General features: G+C 48.1%; 2 protein-coding genes across 7 annotated transcripts; one reads left to right on the forward strand and one right to left on the reverse strand.

Moving 5' to 3' along the window:
• The first annotated feature begins 898 nt into the window (after positions 1 to 898).
• FERMT3 (fermitin family member 3) lies at positions 899 to 19,249 on the forward strand. Of its 4 annotated transcripts, none has more exons than XM_039363273.1 (15): positions 899 to 2,086; positions 6,487 to 6,654; positions 8,539 to 8,772; positions 9,693 to 9,818; positions 10,595 to 10,763; positions 11,617 to 11,719; positions 13,391 to 13,498; positions 13,625 to 13,753; positions 14,725 to 14,774; positions 15,194 to 15,318; positions 15,661 to 15,767; positions 16,003 to 16,212; positions 16,377 to 16,501; positions 18,063 to 18,204; positions 18,308 to 19,249. In XM_039363273.1, the coding sequence occupies exons 2-15, from the start codon at positions 6,495 to 6,497 to the stop codon at positions 18,485 to 18,487; spliced, it is 1,968 nt and encodes a 655-aa protein (XP_039219207.1). In that variant the 5' UTR covers positions 899 to 2,086; positions 6,487 to 6,494; the 3' UTR covers positions 18,488 to 19,249. The 4 variants fall into 4 exon arrangements, with proteins under 4 accessions (XP_039219207.1, XP_039219206.1, XP_039219208.1 ...); XM_039363272.1 differs by lacking the exon at positions 899 to 2,086 and adding an exon at positions 2,116 to 2,564; XM_039363274.1 differs by lacking the exon at positions 899 to 2,086 and adding an exon at positions 2,603 to 3,453.
• TRPT1 (tRNA phosphotransferase 1) lies at positions 11,447 to 26,169 on the reverse strand. 3 transcript variants are annotated; one of them, XM_039363277.1, is made up of 7 exons: positions 25,880 to 26,169; positions 25,086 to 25,167; positions 23,954 to 24,123; positions 22,549 to 22,723; positions 21,599 to 21,655; positions 21,124 to 21,234; positions 11,447 to 11,641 (listed from the first exon to the last, which is right to left on the reverse strand). In XM_039363277.1, the coding sequence occupies exons 1-7, from the start codon at positions 25,973 to 25,975 to the stop codon at positions 11,613 to 11,615; spliced, it is 720 nt and encodes a 239-aa protein (XP_039219211.1). In that variant the 5' UTR covers positions 25,976 to 26,169; the 3' UTR covers positions 11,447 to 11,612. The 3 variants fall into 3 exon arrangements, with proteins under 3 accessions (XP_039219211.1, XP_039219213.1, XP_039219212.1); XM_039363279.1 differs by having other exon boundaries at positions 26,018 to 26,165; XM_039363278.1 differs by lacking the exon at positions 11,447 to 11,641 and adding an exon at positions 19,685 to 19,887 and having other exon boundaries at positions 25,880 to 26,165.
• Between the last annotated feature and the right edge of the window lie 204 nt (positions 26,170 to 26,373).

The following is a 26,373-nucleotide window of genomic DNA, read 5'->3' on the forward strand; positions in this document are numbered from 1 at the left end:
ACAAAAAAGTCTGGATAGTCAGTGCCTGGAGACAGCAGAATAGAAGAGAAAGAACTGGAGAAGATAACCAAAGACCTACAAATAGAAATAGAAAGACTGTGGCAAAAGCAAGCAAGGGTAGTACCAATAGTCATAGGCTCCTTGGGTGCAATCCCAAAACAACTGGAGCACCACTTGAGGCATTGACAAATTCGCTATTAGTCAATTGCAAAAGGCGGCCTTATTAGGAACTGCTTCCATCCTGCGACGATATCTGTAATACCATCAAACATCCACATCTGCCTATCCCAGGTCCTGGGTAAGGACTCGATAGGTAGACAAAATGCCAAATCCAGTCTGAACATCTGGCTGACTGTGCGATGATCGATAATAATGTTGGAAGGGACCTTGGAGCTCATCTAGTCCAACCCCCTGCTCAGGCAGGAAACCCTATACCATTTGAAACAAATGGCTGTCCACTCTCTTCTTGAAAACTTCCAGCCATTTCATTCTCTGTCGTCCCCTCCTTCTCTTGCCCTCCATCTTTCCCAGAATCAGGCCCTTCTCCAGGGAGTCCTTCCTTCTCATTAGGTGGCCAAAGTCCTTGAGTTTCAACTTCAGGATCTGGCCTTCTAAAGAGCAGTCAGGGTTGATCTCCTCTAGGACTGACCGGTTTGATCGCCTCGCAGTCCAGGGGACTCACAGGAGTCTTCTCCAGCACCGTAGTTCAAAGGCCTCCATTCTTTGGCGCTCAGCCTTTCTTAGGGTCCAACTTTCACTGCCGTACATTGCAACTGGGAAAACCATGGCCTTGGCTATACGTACTTTTGTTGGCAGGGTGACATCTCTGCTTTTGAGTATGCTGTCTAGATTGGCCATAGCTTTCCTCCCCAGGAGCAAGCGTCTTTCAATTTCTTGGCTGCAGTCCCCCATCTATGGTGACTTTGGAACCCAGGAAAATAAAATCTGTCACTACCTCCATTTCTTCCCCATCTCTTTGCCAGGAATTGAGAGGGCTGGATGCCCTCTTAGTAACCTAAATTCCGAGGGCTCTTTGCAGATCGGTATTCTTTCTCCTGGCCCTTTTTCAAGCTTTGTAGCTTTGTAACCTTGTTATTATTTTTTTTTAAAAAAAAAAAACATTTGCATCCTATCGCGCTGCCAACGCTAACTCGGGTTGTGTTTCACAACTGCCACATACGAAAAAGGAAAAGGGGGGTGGAGTAAAAAGCTTCTTCCCCCGCTGTACGTGATCTAGAGATGCAAAAGCCTGGAGAAACGCTGAGGGCGACGCTCGGAACGAAAGGGCTGCCGACAATCGTCACCGGATGTGAAAAATCGTCAGCTATTTTCCCTCCCCCCCTTCTTCTCTGAAATGTGTGAACAAGTTCAGAAGTTGATCTTTTCCGAGATCTCGCATCCCGAGAGGCTGTTTTATTTTTTTAAAGCTGAATTCACGACCCCAAATTTATCTTGCTACGCAAGACAGTTGTTCAGTGTTAAGTTGGAAAGTCGCAAAAGGGGATCACGTGATCCCAGGACGTTGCAACCGTCACAAGTACCAGTCAGTTGCCAAGCGTCCGAATTTTGATCAGCTGACCACGGGGAGGCTACAAAGGTCGTCAGCGTGAAAAACGTCCCTTTTTTTTCAGTGCCGTTGTAACTTTGGACGGTCACTAAATGAACTGTTGTAAGTCGAGGACTGCCTGTAGTAAGTTCACAATCAGGTGAACGAAGGCATCGTGGGTCCTTGCTACTCAACCGCCTCCTTTATCCCACCGGGATTTTCACTCTTCGGGTAGTACTCGACTTTACAACCGCAATCAGGATCAGAATTTCCGTCGCTAAGCAAGGAGGTTATTAAATTGCGCCCGATTTTACCAGCCTTTTTTTGGCACGGTTCTTAAGCTAGTCCCTGCAGGTTGTTAAGTGAATCGTGCGGTCATTAAGCGAACCCAGCTTCTTCCATTCGACTTGGCTTGTCGGGAGCCGGCTGGGAAGGTCGCAAGTGGCGGTCAGGTGCCGCTGCCACAATCACAAGGACGCACCAGGGGCCAAACGTCTGGATTTGGATCGCTGGTGAAGGTTGTACGTGCGTGAACTACTCGTAAGTCTGTTTTTTTCAGCGTCGTTGCAACTTCAAGCCGTTGCTAAACGGTCGTTAGGTCAAGGTATCCCAGAACGATAAAACTGCCTAAAACTGGAATTTCAGGCAAGCCAGTCTCTTGTTTAAAATATTTTAAAAGGCCTTTTCTTGGCGACTCGGGCTTTTCCCCAGAAAACAGCAAGCGTTTAAGTTCTCCTTTTGGCTGTCGGGGCTGCTTGGAGAGGCGTGTAAACAGCGCTGGGCGGTGGGGGCTTTGCAAGGGCTTTACTCAAACCCTGGGGCACTGCTGTGTGTCACCCTCCACGCAGCTGGGAGGAAGTTGCAAGGGGGTGGTGTGCAAGAAGACGCCCTGACTTGGGGAAAGACCTGCAGGGAGAGGCGGGTTAGAACAAAAGGCCAGCCGGGAACCTCCAGGGAGGCGTTTTCGAATCCAGCTGGGGTCTGGGAAAAACGTCAGGGGGAGACCGAAGCGAGGAAGGTACGTTCTGCGTTCCTCTTTCCTTCCCAACGTGTCTTTCTCTTTTGAAAACAATGCAGGTTCTGTCCCGCCACCCTTTCTAGACGAGCTTTTCCTTTGTGGCGGGGCTGGTGATGCTCTTTGCAAACTCAAAAAAAGGCCTGGAGGATTGAGGACACTACATTATCTGGATTTTTAGGCCCCTTGCTGCCTTGCCCAAAGGTGGACCAGCTGCTTATTTCCAATCAGCTCCGCTGCCTTCTACAGAGCCTCCTTCTTCAGGAGCACGTTACCCTCCAGATGCCAACTCTTGGGAGGGGAAGGGCTGGCGAGATGAAGGGGAGCTGCTTTAGAAGCCCAGGGAGGTTGATGAGCAGGGAAGATGCCAAACACGGGGACGAGACATTTTGTTAAACCCTTAGCAAATATCTTCACCGGGTCAGCCATCTTGCGCGCTAAATCAGCATTTTCCCCGATGCACGGGATCCTATTTGGTAGGCAATCATCCTACTCTGCCTCAAGGAGTAGAAAGTCCTTCTCGAAGTGGACGGGGCAGGTATGCAGAAGGTACATAAAACGAAGTGGGTGTATTTTAATCCGGGACACACCTAGGCCACACTCAAGTGACTAATGCAAAGTTTACCTTCTCCAAAAGAGCCGCAGCCTCTGAGTCACTTCCTGCAGACGAAAACTCAGAGGTTTTCTTGGATTTTAACTCCTTTATGGGAGAAAAACCAACTCCATTGGTTGAAAAATCGATAGCTGGCTAATTGGCCTTAATCAACACAGACGTTCAACCACCACCAGCGGGGAAACTGCGGCAGGCAGGGGGAAAAGCTCCCACCCAGCAGGAAGAATGGAGAGGAGAAAATTTGGCATTTTTTTTAACCCCGCGGGGGAGACTCTCCAGGCAGGTTTGGCCAAGAGGGCTGGCCTCTTTTTCCTGGCAGCTAGGAGTGTAGCGGTCTGGATGTGCCAACCTGTGACGCTGGTTGGCTTTCGGATGCAACCGAATGGTTTCCTGGGACACCGACCTGCAGTGGCTGGCTTGTTGTGAGAATCCTGCTGCTTGCTGTCTGTTCGTTTGCTTTAATCTGAGAAAGGAGGCTGTCTGTAGCTCGGGGTTGAAACACTGGAGGTTTTTAAGAAGAGACTGGACCGCCATTTGTCTGAAATGGAACAGGGTCTCCTGCCTGAGCAGGGGGTTGGACTAGATGACCTCCAAGGTCCCTTCCAACTCTGTTATTCTGCTGTACTTTTTTCCTTCCTTCCTTCCTTCCTTCCTTCCTTCCTTCCACCCACCCTCCCTCCCTCCCTCCCTCATCACTGGAGGTTTTCAAGAAGAGTTAGACCACCTTTTGTCTGAAATGGAACAGGAACTCCTGCCTGAGCAGGGGGGTGGGCTAGAAGACCTCCAAGGTCCCTTCCCACTGTTATTCTGCTATCCTTCCTTCCTTCCTTCCTCTCTCTCCCTCCCTCCCTTCTTCTCTCTCTCCCTCCCATCTTCCTTCCTTTCTCCCTCCCTCCCTCCCTCCCTCCTTCTCTCTCTCCCTCCCATCTTCCTTCCTTCCTTCCTTCCTTCCTTCCTTCCTTCCTTCCTTCCTTCCTCCCTCCCTCCCTCCCTCCCTCCCTGGGGTTTTTTAAGAAGAGATTGGACCGCCATTTATCTGAAGAGGGTTGGGCTAGATGACCTCCGAGGCCCCTTCCATCTCTGTTATTCTGCTATTCTGCTATTCTGAAATGAGGGGTCCTTGATATTCTCTTGAGTGGTTCCCTTGAAGACATTTCATTACCAAACTAGGTAACACCCCCCCCCCAGGGCTTGAAGGGGGAGGAGGCTTCGCTGATGATGTTTTTACCTAGTTTGGTTCATGAAATGTCTGCAGGAAAAAAACGCCAAGCTCAGAGAGCATCAGGGACCCCTCATTTTCATCAAGTTGGCCACATCCCAGTCTGACTTGTGCAATGGGGGAATTTAGCAGAGGAGGGAGGCTATGAACTCTCTTCCTCCTTTAAGCTTCATGAACTTCAGCTCCCAGAATTCCCCACCCAGCAGGCTTTAAGGTGCATGAACCTCAGTTCCCAAAATTCCCCAGCCAGCAGGCTTTAAGGTGCATTAACCTCAACCCCCAGAATTCCCCAGCCAGCATGTTTGAAGAGGGGTAATAACTAGTAATAGTAGTAAAGTTGGAAGGGACCTTGGAGGTCATCTAGTCCAACCCCCTGCTCGGGCAGGAAACCCTACGCTATTTCGGACAAATGGCTGTCCAGTCTCTTCTTAAAAACTTCCAGTGTTGGAGCATTTACTGCTTCTGGAGGCAAGCTGTTCCACTGCTTAATTGTTCTCACTGTCAGGAAGTTTCTCCTTAGTTCTAGGTTGCTTCTCTCCTTGATGAGTTTCCACCCGTTGCTTCTTGTCCTGCCTTCAGGTGCTTTGGAAAATAGCTTAATTCCTCTTCTTTATGGCAGCCCCTGAGATATTGGAATACTGCTATCATGTCCCCCCTTGTCCTTCTCTTCGTTAAACTAGACATACCCAATTCTAGCAACCGTTCCTTATATGTTTTAGCCTCCAGTCCCCTAATCATCTTTGTTGCTATTCTCTGTACTCTTTCTAGAGTCTCAACATCTTTTTTACATCGTGGTGACCAAAACTGGATGCAGTATTCCAAGTGTGGCCTTACCAAGGCATTGAAGAGTGGTATTAATACTTCACGTGATCTTGATTCTATCCCTCTGTTAATGCAGCCTAGCACTGTGTTGGCCTTTTTGGCAGCTGCAGCACACTACTGGCTCATATTTAGGTGATTGTCTACTAGGACTCCAAGGTCCCTCTCACAGTTACTACTATTGAGCATGGTGCCACCTATGCTGTACTTGTGCATTTGGTTTTTCTTGCCTAAATGTAGAACCTTGCTTTTTTCAACATTGAATTTCATTTTGTTAGTTAGTGCCCAGTGTTCAAGTCTGTCCAGATCCTTCTGTATCTGAAGCCTGTCTTCTGGAGTGTTGGCTATTCCTGCCAGCTTGGTGTCATCTGCAAATTTGATGAGTTCCCCATCTATCCCTTCATCCAAATCGTTGATGAAGATGTTGAAGAGTACTGGGCCCAGAACAGAGCCTGGGGCACCCCACTACACACTTCCCTCCATATAGATGCAGTTCCATTGAGGACCACTCGCTGAGTACGGCCGGTCAGCCAGCTATGGATCCATCTGGTGGTGGTTCTGTCTACCCCACATTTTTCTATCTTGTCAAGTAGTAGGTTGTGATCTACTTTATCAAATGCCTTACTGAAGTCCAAGTAAATTATGTCCACAGCATTCCTCTGATCCACGAATTTTGTCACTTGGTCAAAGAATGCAATAAGATTTGTCTGGCATGATCTATTTTTGACAAACCCATGTTGGCTTTTAGTAATGACTTTGTTTGCCTCTAGGTGTTCGTTGATTCGTTGTTTGATTATCTTTTCCAGGATCTTCCCAGGTATTGAGGTCAGGCTGATAGGTCTGTAATTTCATGGATCCATTTTTTTTCCTTTTTTGAGGATGGGAACTACATCATCTCTTTTCCAGTCCTCTGGTAGTTCCCCTGTGTTCCAGGATCTTTGAAAAATATAGTTCAGTGGCTCCGATATCACATCTGCCAGTTCCTTGAGAACTCTGGGGTGTAATCCGTCTGGTCCTGGCGATTTGAACTCATCTAGGCTGGACAGGTGCTCACTAACGATTTTCTTGCCTATCTTAACTTGTGTTTCTGTTTTGTTTTTTGTGGACTTCCCAGAATTCCCCAGCCAGCCTGCTGGAATTCTGGGCGTTGAAGTCCACCTACGTACCTTCAAGTAGCCAAGATTGAGAAAGACTGCTTTAGACTGCTACAGCAGAGACTGTTTTTTTTGTTTTTACATCACCTCTTCATCCTTCTTCCTTTTCTCTCCATTAAGGACCAACCATGGCTGGCATAAAAACAGCGAGCGGAGAGTATATTGACGATTCCTGGGAACTCGGTATCTTCGTGGAGGACCTGGGACCTGAGGCGGACCCCATCAAACTCCGAGTCAGCGGGAACCTGCACATCGGAGGCATCATGTTACTGATCGCGGACAAATTAAGTAAGTACCAACCAAGGAGAATATTTGCAACTCCAGGTTGAAATGAGGGGTCCTTGGTGCTCTCTGAGTTGGTGGTTTTCTTGCAGACGTTGCTTGACCCAACTAGGTAACATCATCGGTGCAAGAAAGGTGATTTGCAGCAAAAAAAACCCCTTCCCTTCTAGCACTGATGATGTTACCTAGTTTGGTGATGAAACGTCTGCTAGAAAACAATCCAGCTCAGAGAGTACCAAGGACATCCTCAAATTAAGTCAGTGTCTCAGTGCACAGATAGTCCTCAATTTACCTATTTAATGACCGTTTGAAGTTACAATAGCATTAACCTATGACTGTTCCTCGCACTTGTAACGTTTATGTGAACAAAATTATGCATTTGGCAACTGAGTTGTAAGTTGAGGACTGCCTGTATGATGTCGTAGGGTTTTCCCATGTACTGAAATCATACCCCAATTAAAAGCCCCCTCAAGTGGGAGACCCTGAGAAATCCTCAAATTTCCATCCTATCTAAAACACCTCCCCCCAGTAGGAAGGAAAGGAAAATGGCTGACTGCAGGGGAGAAGGGCGCTGTGACTCAGCTTGAAGGTTATGGTCGTCCTTTTCCTCCGCGAAGGACCCCTGCATTAACCAGATAAGCCATGGAAAATGTTGTCCTGGAACCACAGGGGTAGAGATACTATTCGTTTACACCCTGGGAAACGATAACCAGGCCCGGAAGTAAACTGTTTCCAGCAGTTCCTTAATTTTTTTGAGTTTATTTTGACAGTCTTTGAGCACCATCCGGAAAGGGGGGGGGGGACTGGACAGTTCTTGCAGTTATTTGTTCCTCTCTTACGAAGAGGGAAAAAAAATTCTTCTACATCGTCTTCAGCTAATAACTGGGTGAACGGACAATCTTGGGAGTGATAGTTCTCGCCCACTGGGAAGGCAGAAGAGCTGGGAAAGGTGGTTAGAAATCATTTTATGTAGATAAGATGGATGGATGGATGGATGGATAGATAGATAGATAGATAGATATGATTAGAAAGATAGAGATAATAGAGATAGATATAGAGATATAGTAGAGAGAGAGATATATAGATAATATAGAGATAGATAGATAGATAGATAGATAGATAGATAGATAGATAGATAGATAGATATAGAGATGGAGATAATAGATATAGAGATAGAGATATAGCGATATTTAGTAGATAGGTAGGTAGGTGGATGGATGGATGGATGGATGGATAGATAGATAGATAGATAGATAGATAGATAGATAGATAGATGTTTTAGAAAGGAAGATAAAAATTAATTGAAAAATATATACGAATATAAAATCAGGAAAAGAAATAAAAAAAGGAATTGGAGAAAGTGCAGGAAAGGAAGAAAAAGTAAACGAAGAAGAGAAAGGAAAGAAAGAAAAGTTACAACTAGTAGCTTCTGATCTTCTTTACGGCAGTTATAAGTCCATTTATCAACTGACCTCTGACTCTACGGCTACAACAAAATTATCTCCACAGATCAGTGTATTTTAAACTGACGACGCCAATTCCTCTCTGCTAATTCCGCTATTAGATTCCTCGGCTTCCTCGGCTCTTTACTATTAAGAGCGGTTCCTTATTTTTAACACGATCAACTTCAGGAGCGTGTCTCTGAGTTGAGTTTTCCTCTTCCTTCCTCCGCTCTCTTTCCTCTTGTGACGTGTCTCGGCTCAGGAGACCACACAACGCACGGCTTTGTATTTTAGACTGAGGGTGATCCAAGGCAATTTCTCTTCGTTCCGAGCTCGCCCGTGCCCTTCCGGCTGTCTCTTGGGCCAAAGAGTAGGACCCAAATCCTTCCTTGCTCCCCGTTGCTTTTCCAGCCTGATGGGACTCTCCCTTCCTGTCGCCTTTCTCCAGAACTTCAGAGGGACTGGTCGGATCACGCCTTGTGGTGGGAGCAGAAGAAACGTTGGCTCCTGAAGACCAACTGGAGCCTGGATAAGTACGGGATCCTGGCCGATGCCAAGCTCCACTTTACACCCCAGCACAAACCGGTGGTGCTTTTCCTGCCCAACCGCTGCCAGGTCCGAGTCCGGGCCAACTTTGCCCAGCCGGTTTTCCGCACCGTATGTGATATCTGCAGGCTACTCGGTGAGTAGGGAACGTCGTTGAGTAGGGGCTGTCGTTCAAAGCTTCGGGCTTAAAGGATGGCAAGGGGTAGAGATGGGAATCCCAGCTGCACGGGAAATCATGAGCCGAGGTGGCGCAGCAGTTAGGGTGCAGTACTGCAGGCCACTTTAGCTGACTGTGTTCAGCAGGTCAGCGGTTCAAATCTCACCGGCTCAAGGTGGACTCAGCCTTCCATCCTTCCGGGGTAGGTAAAATGAGGACCCAGATTGTTGGGGGCAATGTAAATATAGATATACATTGCTTACTGGTGTACACCGCTTAGAGAGTGCTTGCACTTAAAAGCGGTATATAAGTCTCATAAATAAATAAATAAATCCTCAACCTATCCTCAGTTGCTGAGCAGTGGTTTGAAGCTACAACAGAGCGTCCCCCCAAAAGGGACTTTACTTCTGGTGGAATTAAATAAATGCTGGTGGTCCTCGACTTACAGCAGTCCATGTAGTGACCGTTCGAAGTTACAACAGCACCGAAGTTGCAGCGTGATAAAAATTCAGAACGCTCGGCAGCTGATTCACACTTACGACGGCTGCAGTCTCCTAGGCGGGTCGCTTTTGCGACCTTCCGGCAAGCAAAGTCCATGGGGAAGCCGGGTTTCACTTAACAACCGAGTTCCTGATTTAATCGCTGCAGGATTCACTTAACAGCTGTGGCCGGAAAGGGTGTCAAACAAGGCAAAGTTCACTTCATAAATATCTCTCTTAGCAGAAAAAATGTTAGGCTGAATTGCGGCCGTTAAGTGGAGGATGACCTGTATGGGGAGGGGGGGACTAGGAAGCCAGCATCCCCTTCAGATTCCAACCCTGCCTGTCTCCAACCAGGGTTAGTTTGGGTCTTGGGAACGTGTCCGGGTTTGGGGTGGGCTAACTCCTGTCCCGTTGCAGCCATCCGTCACCCGGAAGAGCTGTCCCTGCTGCGTGCGCCGGAGGAGAAGGACAAGCGGAAGCAGAAGGAGAAAGAGGAGACCGCCGCCCGGAGCTACGACCTGTCCAGCGTCCGGCTGCCAGCAAGTGAGAGCGTCACAACTTTGCATGCATACGTGTGTACAGGTAGTCCTCGACTTGCAACAGTTCATTTTGTGACGACAGCACTGGAAAAAGGGCCGTAGGTTTTCCACACTGACAGCCGTGGGCGCATCACGCTGGCCAAGGGATCAGGATTCAGATGCGGGGCCACCGGCTCGCGTTTAGGACGCTTGCTGGGGTCGCGCGATCCCCTTTTGCGACGTTCCGGCCAGCAAAGTTGGGGGGGGGGAACCAGATTGGTCTGACAACTGTGTTATTGACTTAACAACTGCAGTGCATCTGAAGCGTCCAAATGTGGATCGCGTGACCGTGAGGATGCTGCAAGGGTCGTAAGTGTGGGAAAGGGTCATCCGTCACTTTTTTTCAGTGCCATTGTAACTTTGAATGGTCACTAAATGAACTGTTGTAAATCGAGGACTTCTTGTATTGGCCTAAACCAAGGATTATTTGGGAGCCGGACACTGATCCGTGACACTCTCTCTCTCTCTCTTTCCCTCTCTCCCTCCCTCCCTTTCTCCCTCTCTCTCTCTCTTCTTCCTTCCCTCCCCCTCTTCCTCTCTTCTTCCCTCTCTCCCTCCCTTCCTCCCTCCCTCTCCCTCCCTCCCTCTCTCCCTTCCTCCCTCTCTCCCTCCCTTCCTCTTCCTCCCTGTCTCTGTTCCTCCCTCCCTCCCTCTCTCTCCCCCTCCCTCCCTCCCTCCCTCTCTCCCTCCCTCCCTCTCTCCCTTCCTCTCCTTCCCTCCTTTTCCGTCTCCCTCTCCCAGGCGCAGAGCAACAGACCTTCCGAGGGATGCCTGCTCACTTTTCGGACAGCGCTGAAACCGAGGCTTGCTATCGGATGCTGTCGGTCAGCCAGACTAACCTGACTCCCGAGCAGATCGTCCGAATGCACCGGCCGGGATCCCTTGTGGAAAAGACCAAGATCAACAGACAGTAAGCCAAGCCTTGGTGGTGGAGCATCTTGGCAACTGTCGATGCAATTTAGGAGAATCTAATTTTTGCTTTCTTGCTAAATCCCATCCCTTGCTAAACTGCAATTCTCGCTGCAACTTGAGAAGCGTGAAATTGATTTGGCTCATGCTGGATGCCATTTGCTCCCCCTTACTGATGGTAATTAAAGCGATATTGCTCTGAACGTGGAGGCTCTATTGTTTTAAAAATGTTCCTTTGGATGAACTTAAGGGGTTCTGCTTTATCCCAGGCTGGAATGCGATTAAATCCAAAAGTGTGAAATTCAATTAAATCCAAAACGGCTCGCCTCTAAACACATCCCAAAGGTAGCCAAATCTCCCTCCATCCTTTTATAATTTTCTAACAATGGTATCCAAGAACCCTTAAAATATTGCGTAGGTAGGGAAACGGAGAAAAATCCTGGTAATTATTTCGGCACTGGAACTGTCCACCAATTTACCCCTAACTATATTTTCATGATTATCTTATATACTGTCCTAGATCGTGCATGGGACTACGTACAACTTTATAAATCTAGAAATGGAATAAATACAGATGGACCTTGATTTACAGCCATTCGTTCAGTCTGAAGTTACAACGGCGCCGGAAAAAACTGACTTGGGACCGTTTTTCACACTTACATCCCCATGGTCATGTGATCCAAATCCAGATGTTGGTTGCTGGCTCCCGGGGTCACGTGACCCCCTTTTGCGACGTTCTGACAAGCCAAGTCAATGAGGCAGTCGGTTTCGCTTAACAACGGTGTTACTAACTTCACAACTGCAGGGATTCTGTGCTTCTTTTAGCCAATCCTCACTGCTGCTCCTTTGTTTAGGTGGCTGGATTCATCCCGCACTCTGCTACAACAAGAAGTAAAAGAACAGGATTGTTTATGGCTGCGCTTCAAGTATTACAGCTTTTTTGATCTGGAGCCAAAGGTGAACATCTTAAGGCGCATAACAAGTATTGTTATTATTATTATTTACTTATGTGAGGCTTAGGGAACTTCAAATGTGTATTTCTCCACTTTCTGCTTTTATCTAAGGCAGGGGTGGGCAATTCTGGCTCCTTTACGACCTGTGGACTTCAACTCCCAGAATTCCTGAGCCAGCCATGCTGGCTCAGGAATTCTGGGAGTTGAAGTCCACAAGTCGTAAAGGGGGGCCTAGTTGCCTACCTCTGATCTGAGGTAAAATTGTTGCTACAGCAATCCAGGATCAGTCGATCTTCATTCATGTCAAGGGTCAGACGACCACAGGGGGATATTTTGCAAGCCAAAGTTTCTAGTCCTCATGACCAGGCAAGAAAGGCTACGTTTACTTCTGAAGCACGGATTTGGGTTTCAGCCCTGATGATGGGGAAAGGCCCACATGCATGGCAATTTGTGTGTGTGTGTGTGTGTTTATTTTTAAAACAGGGCTTTCCAGATTTCCTGCCCCTTTCTAGATTCTTTCCCTCAAGTCAAATTAAGATTTGATTTTGCATCCTTTCTCTCTCGGTTGCCGGTGAAGGGCGTGAGGCACGTCCCAAAGAGGGGAGGGGAAAAAAAAATATATCCCCAGCGCAAAGCATCCTTTCGAAAGGGAACAGAAAGCACGTGGCTCCAGGGTGTTGAGTAATACAAAAGAATCATCCGGCTGTTTTACAGAACTGCAAATCTTTATTTCCTGCCAACGTGGCGGGCGCGTTTCCCCTCCGTTTATGTGAGAGGTTAAAAAAAAAAAGGAGAATTTCTCCCCTTCACAAGGGAACTATGTTTGGAAAAGAAGATTTTAATTCTCTTTTAGGTCTTGACTTCATGGCAGTCGTATTTTAATGTGTGGGGTCCTGGGTGCTCTCTGAGCTGGGTGGTTTCCTTGCAGACGTTTCATGACCCAACTAGGTAATATCATCAGTGCTAGAAAGGAGTGGAGTTTGCTCTCCATTTTTATACATGTGGCTTGTCCTCTCAGTGTTCGTGGGAATGGACTTTGTGATTCCTGGATTGGGCTGTTGTTTACTGTTAGTTTCTTTGTCTGAGTTGGGAGTAGCTTGATTGGGGTATTGTTTGCTTCTGGACTGTGAGAACCAATCCCACTTCCTGCTAGCACTGATGATGTTACCTAGTTGGGTCATGAGACGTCTGCAAGAATACAACCAAGCTCGGAGAGCACCAAGGACCCCACAGTCGTCGTCTTGTCCTCCTCCTCCTCCTCCTCCCTTCTAGCACTGATGATGTTACTTAGTTGGGTCATGAAATGTCTGCAAGAAAACAACCAAGCTCGGAGAGCAGTAAGGAGTCTTCCTCTTCCTCCCCCTCCTCCTTCTCCTCACAAGCCCCTCTCCCTACTGACACTGATGATGTTACCTAGTTGGGTCATGAGACGTCTGCAAGAAAACCACCCAGCTCAGAGAGCACCAAGGACCCTGCAGTTCAACTCTGGTATACAGATACAGCCCCCTCTTCTATCCCTACCTTATTTTAATTCTTTTCCCGGGTTCGGAGTGTGACCTTTCTCAATTTGGAGGAGGCCAAGCTTCCGAACCGCTGGCAGCTTTCGCAAGAAGGGTGAACCTTCAACCAGATTGCTGCTTTGTCTTACACACACACCCTCCTCCCTTCCTTGCAGTACGACGCTGTCAGGATCAATCAGCTGTACGAACAGGCCCGCTGGTCTGTGCTGTTAGAAGAGACCGACTGCACGGAGGAAGAGATGATTGTCTTTGCTGCATTGCAGGTAAGGCTGCCCTCTTCCCCCCCCCCCCACACACAGACAAATTGTGCCCTAGAACAATAATTATCCAGTGCCTTAGGGTCGGAAAACATGCAACGCCAACCTTTGCCCATCGGTGCTCTCTTCTAGTATCGCATCAACCAGCTGTCCTTGAGCGCCAGCCCTGTGGAGCAGTCCAGCGAGTCCGGCCTTGATGACTTGGACAAGGCTTTGGCTAACTTGGAGATCAAACTGGAAGGCCCGGCTCCGAGTGTTTTGGTAAGGACCCAGATTTCACAGGAAGTCCTCGACTTAATGGCCACAGTGGAGCCCAAAAGGTCTGTGGCTAAGTGAGATGGCGGTTAAGTGAATTTTTACCCCCATTTTATGACCTTTCTCGCCACGGTTGTTAAGTGAATCGCTGCAGTTCTTTACACGTTTGTTAAGTGAATCTGGTTTCCCTCATTGACTTTGCTTGTGAGAGAGAGAGAGAGAGAGAGATGATGGATGGATGGATGGATGGATGGATGGATGGATGGATGGATGGATGGATGGATACATAGACATACAGATGGGTGGATGGATAGATGGATGGATTAAGATATGGAGGAATGGATGGATAGATGGATTAAGATATAAATAGATAATTGTATTGATGGATGCATAGATAGTGATAAATAGATAACATAAGATGGATGGACAGATCAACAGGTGAGGGGTGGATTTAGACAGATGATAGAAGATAGGTAGATAGATAGATAGATAGATAGATAGATAGATAGATAGATAGATAGATGATTGATAGAGAGAGATAGAGATGATTGATAGATACAGATGAGATAGATAGATACACAAAGATAGATGATAGATTTATATTAGGATAGATAGATAGATAGATAGATAGATAGATAGATAGATAGATAGATAGATAAAGATAGAGGAGAGAGAGAGAGAGGGAGGGAGGGAAGGAGGGAGAGAGATGAGATAGTTGAAGTCCCCAGTCGTAAAAGGGGCAATAGTTGCCCCTTTCTAATCAAAGGTATAATTGTTGTTGCACCAATCAAGGATCAATCAATCAATCAATCCCCATTCAAGTCAAGGATCCTGGCTGGCTGGGGAATTCTGGGAATTGAAGTCCATGCATCTTAAAATGACTAAAGGTTGGGGAATCACTGTATAAGGTACTTAAGAAATACAATAATCCTTTTCTCTTTTTTTTTTTGTCTGTTTCCCTCTGGCCTGCTCTTTAGGACAGTCTCACAGCCATCCCAGAGCTGAGGGACCACCTCCGAATCTTCAGGTTAGTCCTTTTCAACGGACCTGGCTATTTTCTTCGTAATGCCAGGCCTGGTTTTTATGCCGCAGATCTTTAGAACTGAGCAAAAGCAGAGGCTTTCCCAAGGTTGTGTCACTGTGAGTTGTTGGATTAACATAACCTTAAGATCCGTGGACTTCAACACCCAGAATTCCCCAGCTAGCATTGAATTCTGGGAGTTGAAGTCCACCTATCTCAGAGTTGCCAAGGTTGAGAAACCCTGCGATAGCAGGTCTGGAGTCTCCATTTCCAGAGGTTTTTAAGAAAAGTCTGGATATTCGCCTCTTGAGGACGGTTTAAGCTGTTTTCCTGCACATTGAGGTGCTGGAATAGATGACCTCAGAGGTGCCTTCAACTCTGTGATTCTCCAGCCACTTTTGTCCGGCCCTCTTTATTCCTCCCAGGCCCCGGAAGCTGACTCTGAAAGGTTATAAGCAGTACTGGGTGATCTTCAAAGAAACGACCATCTCGTATTTCAAGAGCCCAGAAGATGCGTTGGGAGAACCTGTTCAACAGCTCAACCTGAAAGGTGAGTCCATCATCATATCAAGGAGAAGATGGCACAGCCCAGTGGCTACTCCACTCCTCCACCGTCTTGGTTGCAACCTCTTAGTTCTTCGGCTGAAAGGATCTGGAGAAGAACCGGCTGGTCCTCAGCCAGAGTAGACCATGTACGCAAAGTGGACCATTTCTATATGAAGGTCTCCAAATATGATTTTCACTTCCCAGCCTGGATGCCAAACAGTGGAAACCATGGAAGATGAGTCCCACTTGGAAATTTGGGGGCTAGTGAGACCACAACATGTGTTGTGTTCTTATTGAGTCTGAAGTCTTCTTCTCTTTCTCTCCCCCCCTCCCCCCAACACTCCAGGCTGCGAAGTGGTGCCGGATGTCAACATGTCTGGCCAGAAATTCTGCATCAAGTTGCTGGTCCCTTCTCCTGATGGGATGAGCGAGATACACCTGAGATGCGTGGACGTAAGTGTTACGAAGACGCGTAGAGAAGGAAGCCAAGTTGGGAATGAGAGTCGGGCAGAACTTGCTGGGCCCACCCTTGGTTCCCTCAAGCACGAGATGGAACGAAAGTATCTCAGAAGTTGGAGCTTCAGGACTCCCAATGCAGGAGAGCCCCCCGTTCTCCTGCGGGAGAGCTCGCCTTCTAAAGCCGTAGGAACGCTTGAAGCATCTTTCTCTCCCGTCTTCTTCACCACAGGAGCAGCAATACGCCAGCTGGATGGCCGGCTGCCGCTTGGCAGCGAAGGGGAAGACCATGGCGGACGCCTCCTACCAAGCAGAAAAGGAGAACATTCTCTCCTTCCTGAAGCTGCAGAAGACCAATCCGGAGATGTCCCTGGCGACTGAGACGGAGGGGGCCCAGTGGCTGGTGTCTCCTCGCTACCAGAAGAAGTTCAAACCTAAGCAGGTATCCTTCGTCCTCCAGGCGCCCGTTGCCATTTCCCACAATGCCCTGGATGGAGGTTGTGTTAGGATTGTGGGAAATGAGCAGAGTCCTGAATGCAGCTAGGAAGAGGGACTTGACTGCCTTGCCTCCGTTTCCCTCTGATCGTTGTTTGCGAATGTTTGCAGTTAACTCCCCGCATCCTTGAGGCCTACCAGAACGTCTCTCCGCTCTCCCTGGCTGACGTCAAGATGAAATTCATCCAGGCTTGGCAATCCCTCCCTGATTTTGGAATCTCCTACTTCGTGGTCAGGTAAGGGACGGCCCCGGGTGGCTGCATTCTGCTCCTGAGAAGGCGGGTGGGCTTCCTGGAGGGGTGTCAAGAGTTTGGGGAAAGGATTGGGAGACAGGCAGTCAGCAGAGGGAAGAAGGGGGGGGGTGTCTGCTGCTACGTCTTTTCGTAGAGGGCAACGAAGGTCAGGTGCTAAAAAACTGGGGAAGGAACGTTTCAAATCAATGTACGCACTGATAAAAGATTGGGAATTTTTTTCATGGTTTCCAAGATTGATGGATTGGTTCTAAGAGAATCATTCAAAGATCTTTCCTGCAATTTATATACTTCTTGGAAATTTTCCTTCCTTCCTTCCTTCCTTCCTTCCTTCCTTCCTTCTTTCCTTCCTTCCTCCTTCTTTGAACCTTCTTGCAATTTACATACTTAATTTCCTTCCTTCCTTCCCATCCTTGAACCTTCTTGCAATTTACATACTTCTTAGAAATTTCCTTCCTTCCTTCCTTCCTTCCTTCCTTCCTTCCTTCCTTCCTTCCTTCCTTCCTATTCAAGAAACCTTCCTGAAATCTACATGCTTCTTACCTATCTTGGTGAGCTGGGTGGGGACTTGATCCAGAGATCTTCCAACTTAAGGAAGGGAAAAAGAGAGTTAGACGTCCTCAAATCCTATCCTAGGCCCAGAGTAGGAATCCAGATTCAAGAACCCCCATGGAGATCCAGCCCCTGAATGCATCTTCTCTGGGGCGATGTCCATGCCACTCACAACCATACAAAGCCTTTCCTGATTTCTCTTTTTCTCATTCTGCTTCCCGGATTCTGAAATTATACAGAATAGTATCATATCCCCTTTCACACACCCCTTCCCCTCCCCTCTTCTTGGGGTTAAATAGATCCACTTCCTTCAGCAGTGTGTTCTTCTGCTTTTGTTTCATTTTTTCAAACTGCTTTGTTATCCCCCCCCCAATAGATAGCAACAGAGAAATCAACGTCATGATAATCTAGATAAATAGCACATCACCCACCTTGGGGGCAGCCATCTTTCTTGGAAAATACACATCTGGGTGCCATCTGCACACTTGACCGAGGTTCCCAACAGCTTGGTCCAAACACTGATTTTATCCTTAAAGATGACACAGTGCAGAGGTTTGGCCCCTTGTGGCTGGCTGTGGAATTCTGGGAGTTGAAGTCCACATGCCTTAAAATTGTCAAGGTTGAGAAACACTGTGCCGGATGTTTGGTGCTTTGGGGCTGAAGAATTGTCAGATTTTTGGTGTTTTGTGGCTTAAGAATTGCCAGATTTTTGGTGCTTTGTGGCTTAAGAATTGCCAGATGTTTGGTGCTTCGTGGCTTAAGAATTGTCAGATGTTTGGTGCTTTGTGACTTAAGAATTGCCAGAATTTTGGTGCTTTGTGGCTGAAGAATTGCCAGATGTTTGGTGCTTTGGGGCTGAAGAATTGCCAGATTTCTGGTGCTTTTGTGGCTGAAGAGAAACGAAAACAAAAGCAGAAGCAACACCAGATTCAGCTTCGGAACCAGGAAGCGTCTCCTGATGGGTTTACGGGGCTCCGGCGTTTCGTGTGTGCAGGTTCAAAGGCAGCAGAAAAGACGAAATCCTGGGGATCGCCAACAACCGCCTGATCCGGATTGACCTGGCCGTCGGGGACGTGGTGAAGACGTGGCGGTACAGCAACATGCGTCAGTGGAACGTCAACTGGGACATCCGGCAGGTGAGCCCACGCCGAAGGAGGGGAGGAGCGGAGCTCTTGAACAAACGGACTAGAACTCCGTTGGTTCAAGCAAAAGCCATCGTTCTCTGTCGCTTTTGCTCAGGTGGCCATCGAATTTGATGAGCACATCAACGTGGCTTTTAGCTGCATCTCCGCTGGCTGCAAGACGGTCCACGAATACATTGGGGGTTACATCTTCCTATCCACCCGGACAGCTGACCGAAGCCAAACGCTGGACGAAGAGCTCTTCCACAAGTTGACGGGGGGCCACGAAGCCCTCTGATGCTTCTCCTACCCAAAGCCTTCCCTCCTGCAAGGAGCAGCTGATCTCCAGAATATGCTGTCTACAGATCTACGGGGAGGCGAGGGGCTGAAGGCCCTTCCTGGAGTCCAGGCGTCCATAAAGACTTGGAGAGCAATTCGGAAAACGATGGAGCGAGAACGTTCCCCAGATAAGAGAAACCTTTCTCAAAGGATTTGAAGGCTGCGTTAACTATGGTTTGTTGGTGGGTTTTGTGTGTGTGGTTTTTTTTTTTAGTACTTCAAAGCAGGCAATTCGAGAGCTCGCAGCCAAGACTGAACAGCAGAGTTCGAGTAGTTGACTAATTTCAAATATTCAAATATCTTGCCAAGAAGGACAATATTTACTCCTTCTTCCTCCTCCGAGAAACTCAGGGATTTTACCCAACACCAAGCTGGGATTCAGGTACTTTCGTTGTATTTTGTACGGTTTGCGGGGGGGGGGGGGGAGGCTATGTAGATTGTGTTGAGTGCTTTTGTGTTATCGTCTTCGAGGGGCTATAAAGAGGATTTTTCATGAAAACGCTTTCTTCCCCAATGTGATTATTCTTTCTCAGAATGGCCTAGATTGGGAGGAGGCTGTTTAATGTGTCCCCCCCCCCAGCTACAGGTAGTTACGAGCAAAATTGGGATTAGAATTCCCATCCTAAGTCATTGCAGTCGGAAGCCAAGGCAGACCCAATTTTACGACCATTTTTATGATATGAGATAGATAGATAGATAGATAGATAGATAGATAGATAGATAGATAGATAGATAGATTGAAAGTATAGAGATACATAGATAGATGAGAGATAGATAGATAGATAGATAGATAGATAGATAGATAGATAGATAGATAGATAGATAGATATTCATGACAGATATACAAAGATAGAGATAGATAGATAGATGGATAGATAGATTCATATGACAGATATAGATAGATATATAGATATATAGATAGATAGATAGATAGATAGATAGATAGATAGATAGATAGATTCATATGACAGATATAGATAGATAGATAAATAGATAGATAGATAGATAGATAGATAGATAGATAGATAGGTAGGTAGATAGATAGATAGGTTCATATGACATAGAGATAGATAGATAGATAGATAGATAGATAGATAGATAGATAGATAGATAGATAGATAGATAGATAGATAGATAGATGATAGATAGATAGATAGATAGATAGATAGACCTTTATTGTCATTTTACTGTGGGCACAACGGCACACATTACAAATGAAATTACATCTGTTCTAATGGCATGGTGAGGTTTCTCATTGAGGTATGTGTTCAGACCCCCCCACGTTTTATAAATGGCTGCCTGTCAGAGGAAATGAAGGAGGGGAAGACGTCCACGGTCACTCAAGAGGCAGGAGGCCACCTGGGAAGAGAAAAACAGACAGCCCGGATAGGGGTGTTGTTCCCTGCATAATATAAGCCTACACGCCTGGCTGCAGTTTTAAAACCAAAAGGGAAGGAACTCCTGGGCGTGATGTAATGCAAGGTGAGCCTGGCCTGGGAGACTGGGCACAGAGATGCTGGCAAGGTAACCGTCAGATAAGAGGGGCTTGAGTCCCCCTTCTGCAAAAGCAACTGGAGAACGTATCTGGGGCAAGCCCCTCCCAAGCTCCCACAAAGATAAAGCGAGGGACAAGGAAGCCCGTTTAGACCAGAGGCCCCCAACCTTTGGGGCACCAGGAACCGGTTCGGTGGAGACAGGTTTTTCCGCGGAGTGGAGAGTGCATGGTTTTGTGTGTTGCCTGCATCCCACGGATGGGGCTTTGTTTGTTTGTGAAGACTGGTTGCTGGCATGCTGCAGCCCGCTACCAGTCCATGACCCGGGGGTTGGGGACCTCTGGTTTAGATTCATGAGATTCTGTTATTTATGCCAGGGGTCCCCAAACCCCGGTACCGGTCCACGGCATGCCAGCAACCGGTCCGCACAAACAAGCAAAGCCCCCTCCCCAAAGATGCAGGCAGCACGTAAAACCACGCACCCTCCAGTCCGTGGAAAAACCTCTCTCCACGGATCTGGTGATCCCTATTGCCCAAAAGGTTGGAGACCTCTGATAGAGGCTACAACTCGTGACTACGTTTTATCTGGTAGTTCTCGGCTTACAACCCGTTCGTCTTAGCGACCGCTTGAATTTACAACGCCACTGGGGAAAAGGGACTTACAATCCTAGTTCACACTCACAACCGAGGCAGCGTCACGGGATCCAAATTTTCCAGGCGTGGATTTTATATGAGGGTTGCTGGGTCCCGGGATCGCCATTTGCAACTTTCCCAAGCCGGTGGACTTAAGAAGGGCCGGGATTTCCTTAACGAGCAGCCCAAAAAGATTGTAAAACCCGGCACGTCTCATTTAACCGGCCGCCTTGCTTGGCCATGACAATGCTGGGCCCAACTGTTGTCGTAAGTCGAGGACTACCTACAGCGGTGACCTATCTGGAAAGTCCAGAGAAGACCAGCTCTTTCCATGTGGCATCTGTTGAGCCCCTCCGCATCCCACACTGAAACTCTTCCAGATTTCAAGCTGACAGCTTTCTGCACGCGTGTCTTGAGCGGTTCGGAGCCCTGAACTGGGCCTAAGACCCGGAAGTGGCTCCAGACTTACGCCGAGGCTGAAGCTGCAGTGCTCTGCAGAAGTAGCGGGGAAGCAGCACCCCGTCTGCGTTGCCCGGGGTCAGGATGACTCCGTTCGCCGAGCGGAAGAAAGAGATTCCATCTAAGGGGAAGGAGAAATTCTCTGAGTCAAGGAACGTGCATCCTTTCCTCCCCTGTCGTCTAAAAGACGGGTAGACAAGTTGGGACTTCTCTCCCAGGATTTCAGACTGGTTTCCACCCATCCTTAAATTTCACCCTCTGCTTCAGAAGGCAGAATAATAGAGTGGAAAGGGACCTTGGAGGTCTTCTAGTCCAACCCCCTGCTCAGGCAGGAGACCCTGCGCCATTTCAGACAAAAGGCTGTCCAATCTCTCCTTAAGAGCCTCCAGTGTTGCAGCACCCACTGTAGGCAAACCGTCTCTGTTAAATGAAAGGTGTATACTTCTTCAACTGTCTTCTGCTCTACAAGGCTGGTCTTCACTCACCTGCCAGTGCCTTGGGGATATCAATGATTATGGCCACTTCAGAACTGTTTCTCATTCCTGGGAAGAGAAAGAAGAGGCTACACTGAACGCAGTAAGGCTTAATCCCAAGTTAGGGTTGTAAATACCAGGTTGATTACTCAACTACTTTGGTGGAGGTTCACACGTCATGCTGGGCCCTAATTCAGTGTCAGACACTGGCTGAGGAATTCTGGGAGCTGAAGTCCACAAGTCATCAAAGGGCCAAGTTTGAAGACCCCTGACTTAGAGGTATATATCGCTCCGTAGTGCTTTATAGCCCTCTTTGAGGGAATGGGACAATTTGGCACAGCCAACTCGCCACGGGACAATTTAACAATTCTCTTTCACGGTTTGAAACAAATTTTTAAAAATATTTTAATTTTTGCCATTCCCCTTTCATTCTGTGCCTCCTTTCGCATCTTTTCTTTAAGGGTTCTATTCCACCCTTTCTTTGATGTTAGTGTAACTCTTGTCCCGCAACAGGATCTCCTGTGGCAAGTTGGCCCCAGTGAATTGTCACAGACCTCCCCTCCTCTTCTGAGTGGTTTACAAATGTTAGCCTGTTGCACCCCCCAACAATCTGGGTCCTCATTTTACCGGCCTCGGAAGGACGGAAGGCTGAGTCAACCTTGAGCTGGTCAGGATCGAACTGCTGGCAGTGAGCAGTGAGTTAGCTTGCAGTACCGCACTCCACCTACTATGCAGTCTTTTGCTTGTACCAAGCGCCTTTACAATAAATCCAGGATGGTCCCCTGAAGGAAACAGCTGCTAACTGCGATTAAAACCAAGCGGGAATGACAGGCTGTTGGAAACTCCCAACAGACAGGGATTCAAAACCTTAGCACTGATGAGGCTGGGGACAGGAACCCCACAGCCAGAGGCCACCGATCAGAAGACCACCTTCCTCCCCCTCCTCCAAATGCAGGACTCACCACTTAGGACGGCCCCCTCCCCTGGCAAGCCGGGGGCTAAATGGATGTGGGTTCTCCCCATCCGGGACAGGCCGTGCTGACGAATGGCTGGCCAGTGGCGCAGAAGTGTGCCGTGAGCCACAATCTCTGGGAAATCCTGCAGGGTCTGCAGCAGAGTTAAGTCCAGCTCAGGAACCTGGAGGGACACGAGTGACCGACAAGGACTGGCTGAGACGAAATGGCTCTCTTTTTTTCCTACCTTTCTTTCGCTTAAAAGGGTGGCTTCAGAATGCAGATCTGAGTAGAGCAGGTTTCAGATGTGCAAAGCAACCAGGTGCGGGGGTAAACAAGATCAGAAGAGAAAACCCGGCGAGCTAGTTCTATTTTATTGTAAAGCTATACGGGCAGAATTTTGCAAAGTCTGAAAAAAATAAGATGGGAGAAATGAAAGACCTAGTTTGGTGGAGGGGGAAAGATAGGCCTGGAAACCAGGAGATGGTGAGTTCTAGTCCCGAAAGCCAACTGAGTGAGTTTTAGCCAATCACCAGGGGACAGTGAGTTCTAGTTCCACCTTAGGCAGGTAAGCCAGCTGAGTGACTTAGGGCCTATCACCAGGAGATGGTGAGTTCTAGTTCCACCTTAGGCAGGTAAGCCAGCTGAGTGACTTAGGGCCTATCACCAGGAGATGGTGAGTTCTAGTTCCACCTTAGGCAGGAAAGCTAGCTGAGTGACTTTGCACCTATGAGCAGGTGACAGTGAGTTCTAGTTCCACCTTAGGCAGGAAAGCCAGCTGAGTGACTTTGGGCCTATCACCGGGAGACGGTGAGTTCTAGTTCCACCTTAGGAAGGAAAGCCAGCTAAGTGTCCTCTGGGCCTATCACCAGGAGACGGTGAGTTCTAGTTCCACCTTAGGCAGGTAAGCCAGCTGAGTGACTTTTAGCCAATCACCAGGAGACTGTGAGTTCTAGTCCCGCCTTAGACATGAAAGCCAGCTGGGTGACTTTTGGGCTAGTCCCTCTCTCAGCCCAGCCATCTCACAGGGTCATCGTTGTGGGGGAAAAAATAGGAGGAAGGCCTATTAGGTGTCTTCATGTATATACTATACACACACACACACACACACACACACACAAACATATACATAAGCAGCATAAATATATAAAAGCAGCGTAAAAAAAAATCTAATAAAAACAATACCCCTGTTGCAGATGGAAGAGCAGGGAGCAACAGAAAATACCCATTGCGGGCAGTTTTGTTCTGGATTTCTGAAAGCTAAAAACTGCCCCAGACGTCTCTGCTGCATACTTCATTTTTTTATTCATTTTTTCCTGAGGACATGGTTATAGACCTCTGGATATCTATTTTCTGCTCTTAAAAGAAAAGCTCTCCACAACAGCCACACTTGAATGATCTCTGAACCCTTTACCTGGAGCGAGTGTCCCTGATTCGCACAGATCTGGAGGTGTCCACTGGATGGGTGTCGGCCCAGGGCGAAGCGCTGTTTTGCGTTGGTCTCCACGACACGTTTCACGTCCTCCTCCGACCAGGCCTTAAATTGGGGCAAACGAAGAATCTCCACCGTGTCGACAAAACCGTCTTAAGATTCAGGAACAAAAGGACAAAGGCGAAGTTTAAGCCTAGGGCTAAGTCACATTTGGCTTAAGCCACAATTGGCTGGATTTGCCCAGTGCCCTAAGCCAGAATTCTGGACGTGCGAATTACAATGCCTAGATCTGCGCACAACACACTGTAACACTGACGATGTTCCCTAGCTGGGTAAGGAAACATCTGCAAGAAAACAACCAGACTCCAAGAGCACCAAGGACTCCACACACCACACGAGTCATTTTACAGCTTGGCATGAATTACAAAGCAAACCTTTCCTTCTTCCTTGGGGAAAAAAAAAACCCAGCTAATCCTTGATGTTCCCTGAGCTTGGTGGTTTTCTTGGAGACATTTCATGACCCAGCTAGGTAACATCATCAGTGCTAGAAGGGAGGAATGTTTGTGGAGAGGAGGAGGAGGAGGAGGAGGACTGTGGAATTCTTGGTGCTCCCTGAGCTGTGTGGTTTTCTTGGAGACATTTCATGACCCAACTAGGTAACCTCATCAATGCTAGAAATGAGTGGGATTTTCTCTCTGCAGGCAAGCTATTTGTATATAAACAGAGAGCAAACCCCACTCCCTTCTAACACTGATAGTGTTACCTAGTTAGGTGATGAAACGTCAACAAGGAAACAACCAAGCTGAAGGACCAACAAAGAGCCCACATATTGAAACAATTTCTTGGGGTCTTTCTTTCAAACATCTTGCTTTCTGCTGAGGAATATTCAATAGAAAAGCTGGGTTTGCCCAGGCTGAGAACATGGGCAACCAGCCTGATTTTATTTATAAATTTCTGCTTCTCCCAGCCAAGCGAGTTCACAGTAAAAATAGCACCACCTCAGAGCTGCCCGCTGGACCTTCTGCTAGGCTCCCATGACTGTAAGCATCTGAGGCCACTCAGGCCATATTTTAGGTGCCGGACACTAGCGAGGAAAGCGTCAGAAATTACTTACCGGAGGACATGTGGAGGCCCAGCTCATCTGCCCCGTGGCGCAACGCATACGAGAGAGCTTTGGATAGGCGAACATCTGGATCCTGGAATGAAAGTTTGGAGAGAAACTCAGAATGGAGAGAAGGAATGGAAAATAGTCAAAGAACCTGGAGAATGGGATGGAGGAGGAGGAGGAGAGGGAGAGGAGGAAGAGGAAGAGAGAAAGGGAAGGAGGAAGGAAGAGGGAGAGGAGGAAGAGGAAGAGGGAAAGGGAGAGGAGGAGGGGGGAAGGAAGAGGGAGAGGAGGGGAGGAGGAAGAGGAAGAGGGGGAGGGGAGGAGGAAGAGAAGGGAGAGGAGGAGGAATAAACTGCTCGCTCTTTGCAGATAGTCCTTGGTTTACAACCACTCCCTTAGTGACTACTCAAAACTACAACGGCACCGGAAGAAGTGGCCTATCGACGGGTCCTCACACTTACAACCGTCGGGGCATCCCCACGTTCACACAGTCAAAATACCGGCCTGTATTTATGACGGTTGCAACGTCCCAGGGTCGCGTCAGCGAAGTCAATGAGGGGGAGAAGGGGGGGGGAGAGAGAGCCAGGTTTGATGGTTGACCCCGTGATTCGCTTAACGACCGCAGCAGAAACTCATTCGCCCAGAGACACGAGTCCCAGTCCCAGTTAAGGGTTGAGGACTGCCTGTCCTGGAAGAGAGACACACACATACTTGGGAGCGCAGCATTTTGTGAAAGCTTATTTTGTGAGAGTTATTCCTCGCGGGAGGCAAGAAGGAAACCTGGGCCGAGGGTCTCTGACCTGATCCCGGGGTCTCCTCCGGCTTTTCTGCTTTCGCTCTCTCCTTGCAGGCCTTTGCAAAGCTCCCTCGCCACGGCTTGATCCCCCTGCGGCCATTTACGCCTGCAGTGATCCCCCCCTGGTAGAGACTGCAATTACTATTCTTATTCTTGTTTCCTCCTCCCCGAGGATCAGTGGGTTAATTTCTAGACCGTGTCATTGGCGGCTTCATCCTGGTCTGGCTGGCTGGGAGAGGGAGGGAGGGAGGGGAGGGGTCCTCTTTTGGTGCACACAGCCTGAAAAGTCTCCAAAGCACGGGCTGGGGAGGAAAAAGAAAGAAAGAAAGAAGCTAGCCCTTCTTGAAGTCAGCTGACCTGCCAGAGCCGCATGGGCTTCTGGGAGTTGTAGTTTCATGGTCTCCATCATCACGCTTGCCTTCTTCTGGATCCAACCTGTGGCCGGCTACGTTGGCTTACTGTTCTTGTTGTTCCAGGGAGGGGCGTTCTGATCAGAAG

This window comes from Crotalus tigris, unplaced genomic scaffold (assembly GCF_016545835.1).
Source record: "Crotalus tigris isolate CLP2741 ecotype Arizona unplaced genomic scaffold, ASM1654583v1 scf7180000019553.37968852642:3898890, whole genome shotgun sequence".
Lineage (NCBI taxonomy): Eukaryota > Metazoa > Chordata > Lepidosauria > Squamata > Viperidae > Crotalus > Crotalus tigris.

Bases quoted from the DNA above. Each gene is read 5' to 3' on its own strand.
- TRPT1 (XM_039363277.1), bottom strand. From the start codon at position 25,975: ATGGCCGCAGGGGGATCAAGCCGTGGCGAGGGAGCTTTGCAAAGGCCT. The intron at 24,124-25,085 runs GTAAGTAATTTC...CTGAATCTTAAG, and splicing joins GGGCCTCCACATGTCCTCCG to ACGGTTTTGTCGACACGGTG. The intron at 22,724-23,953 runs GTAAAGGGTTCA...GTGTCCCTCCAG, and splicing joins ATCAGGGACACTCGCTCCAG to GTTCCTGAGCTGGACTTAAC.
- FERMT3 (XM_039363273.1), top strand. From the start codon at position 6,495: ATGGCTGGCATAAAAACAGCGAGCGGAGAGTATATTGACGATTCCTGG. The intron at 6,655-8,538 runs GTAAGTACCAAC...GCCTTTCTCCAG, and splicing joins ACTGATCGCGGACAAATTAA to AACTTCAGAGGGACTGGTCG. The intron at 15,319-15,660 runs GTGAGTCCATCA...CCAACACTCCAG, and splicing joins TCAACAGCTCAACCTGAAAG to GCTGCGAAGTGGTGCCGGAT.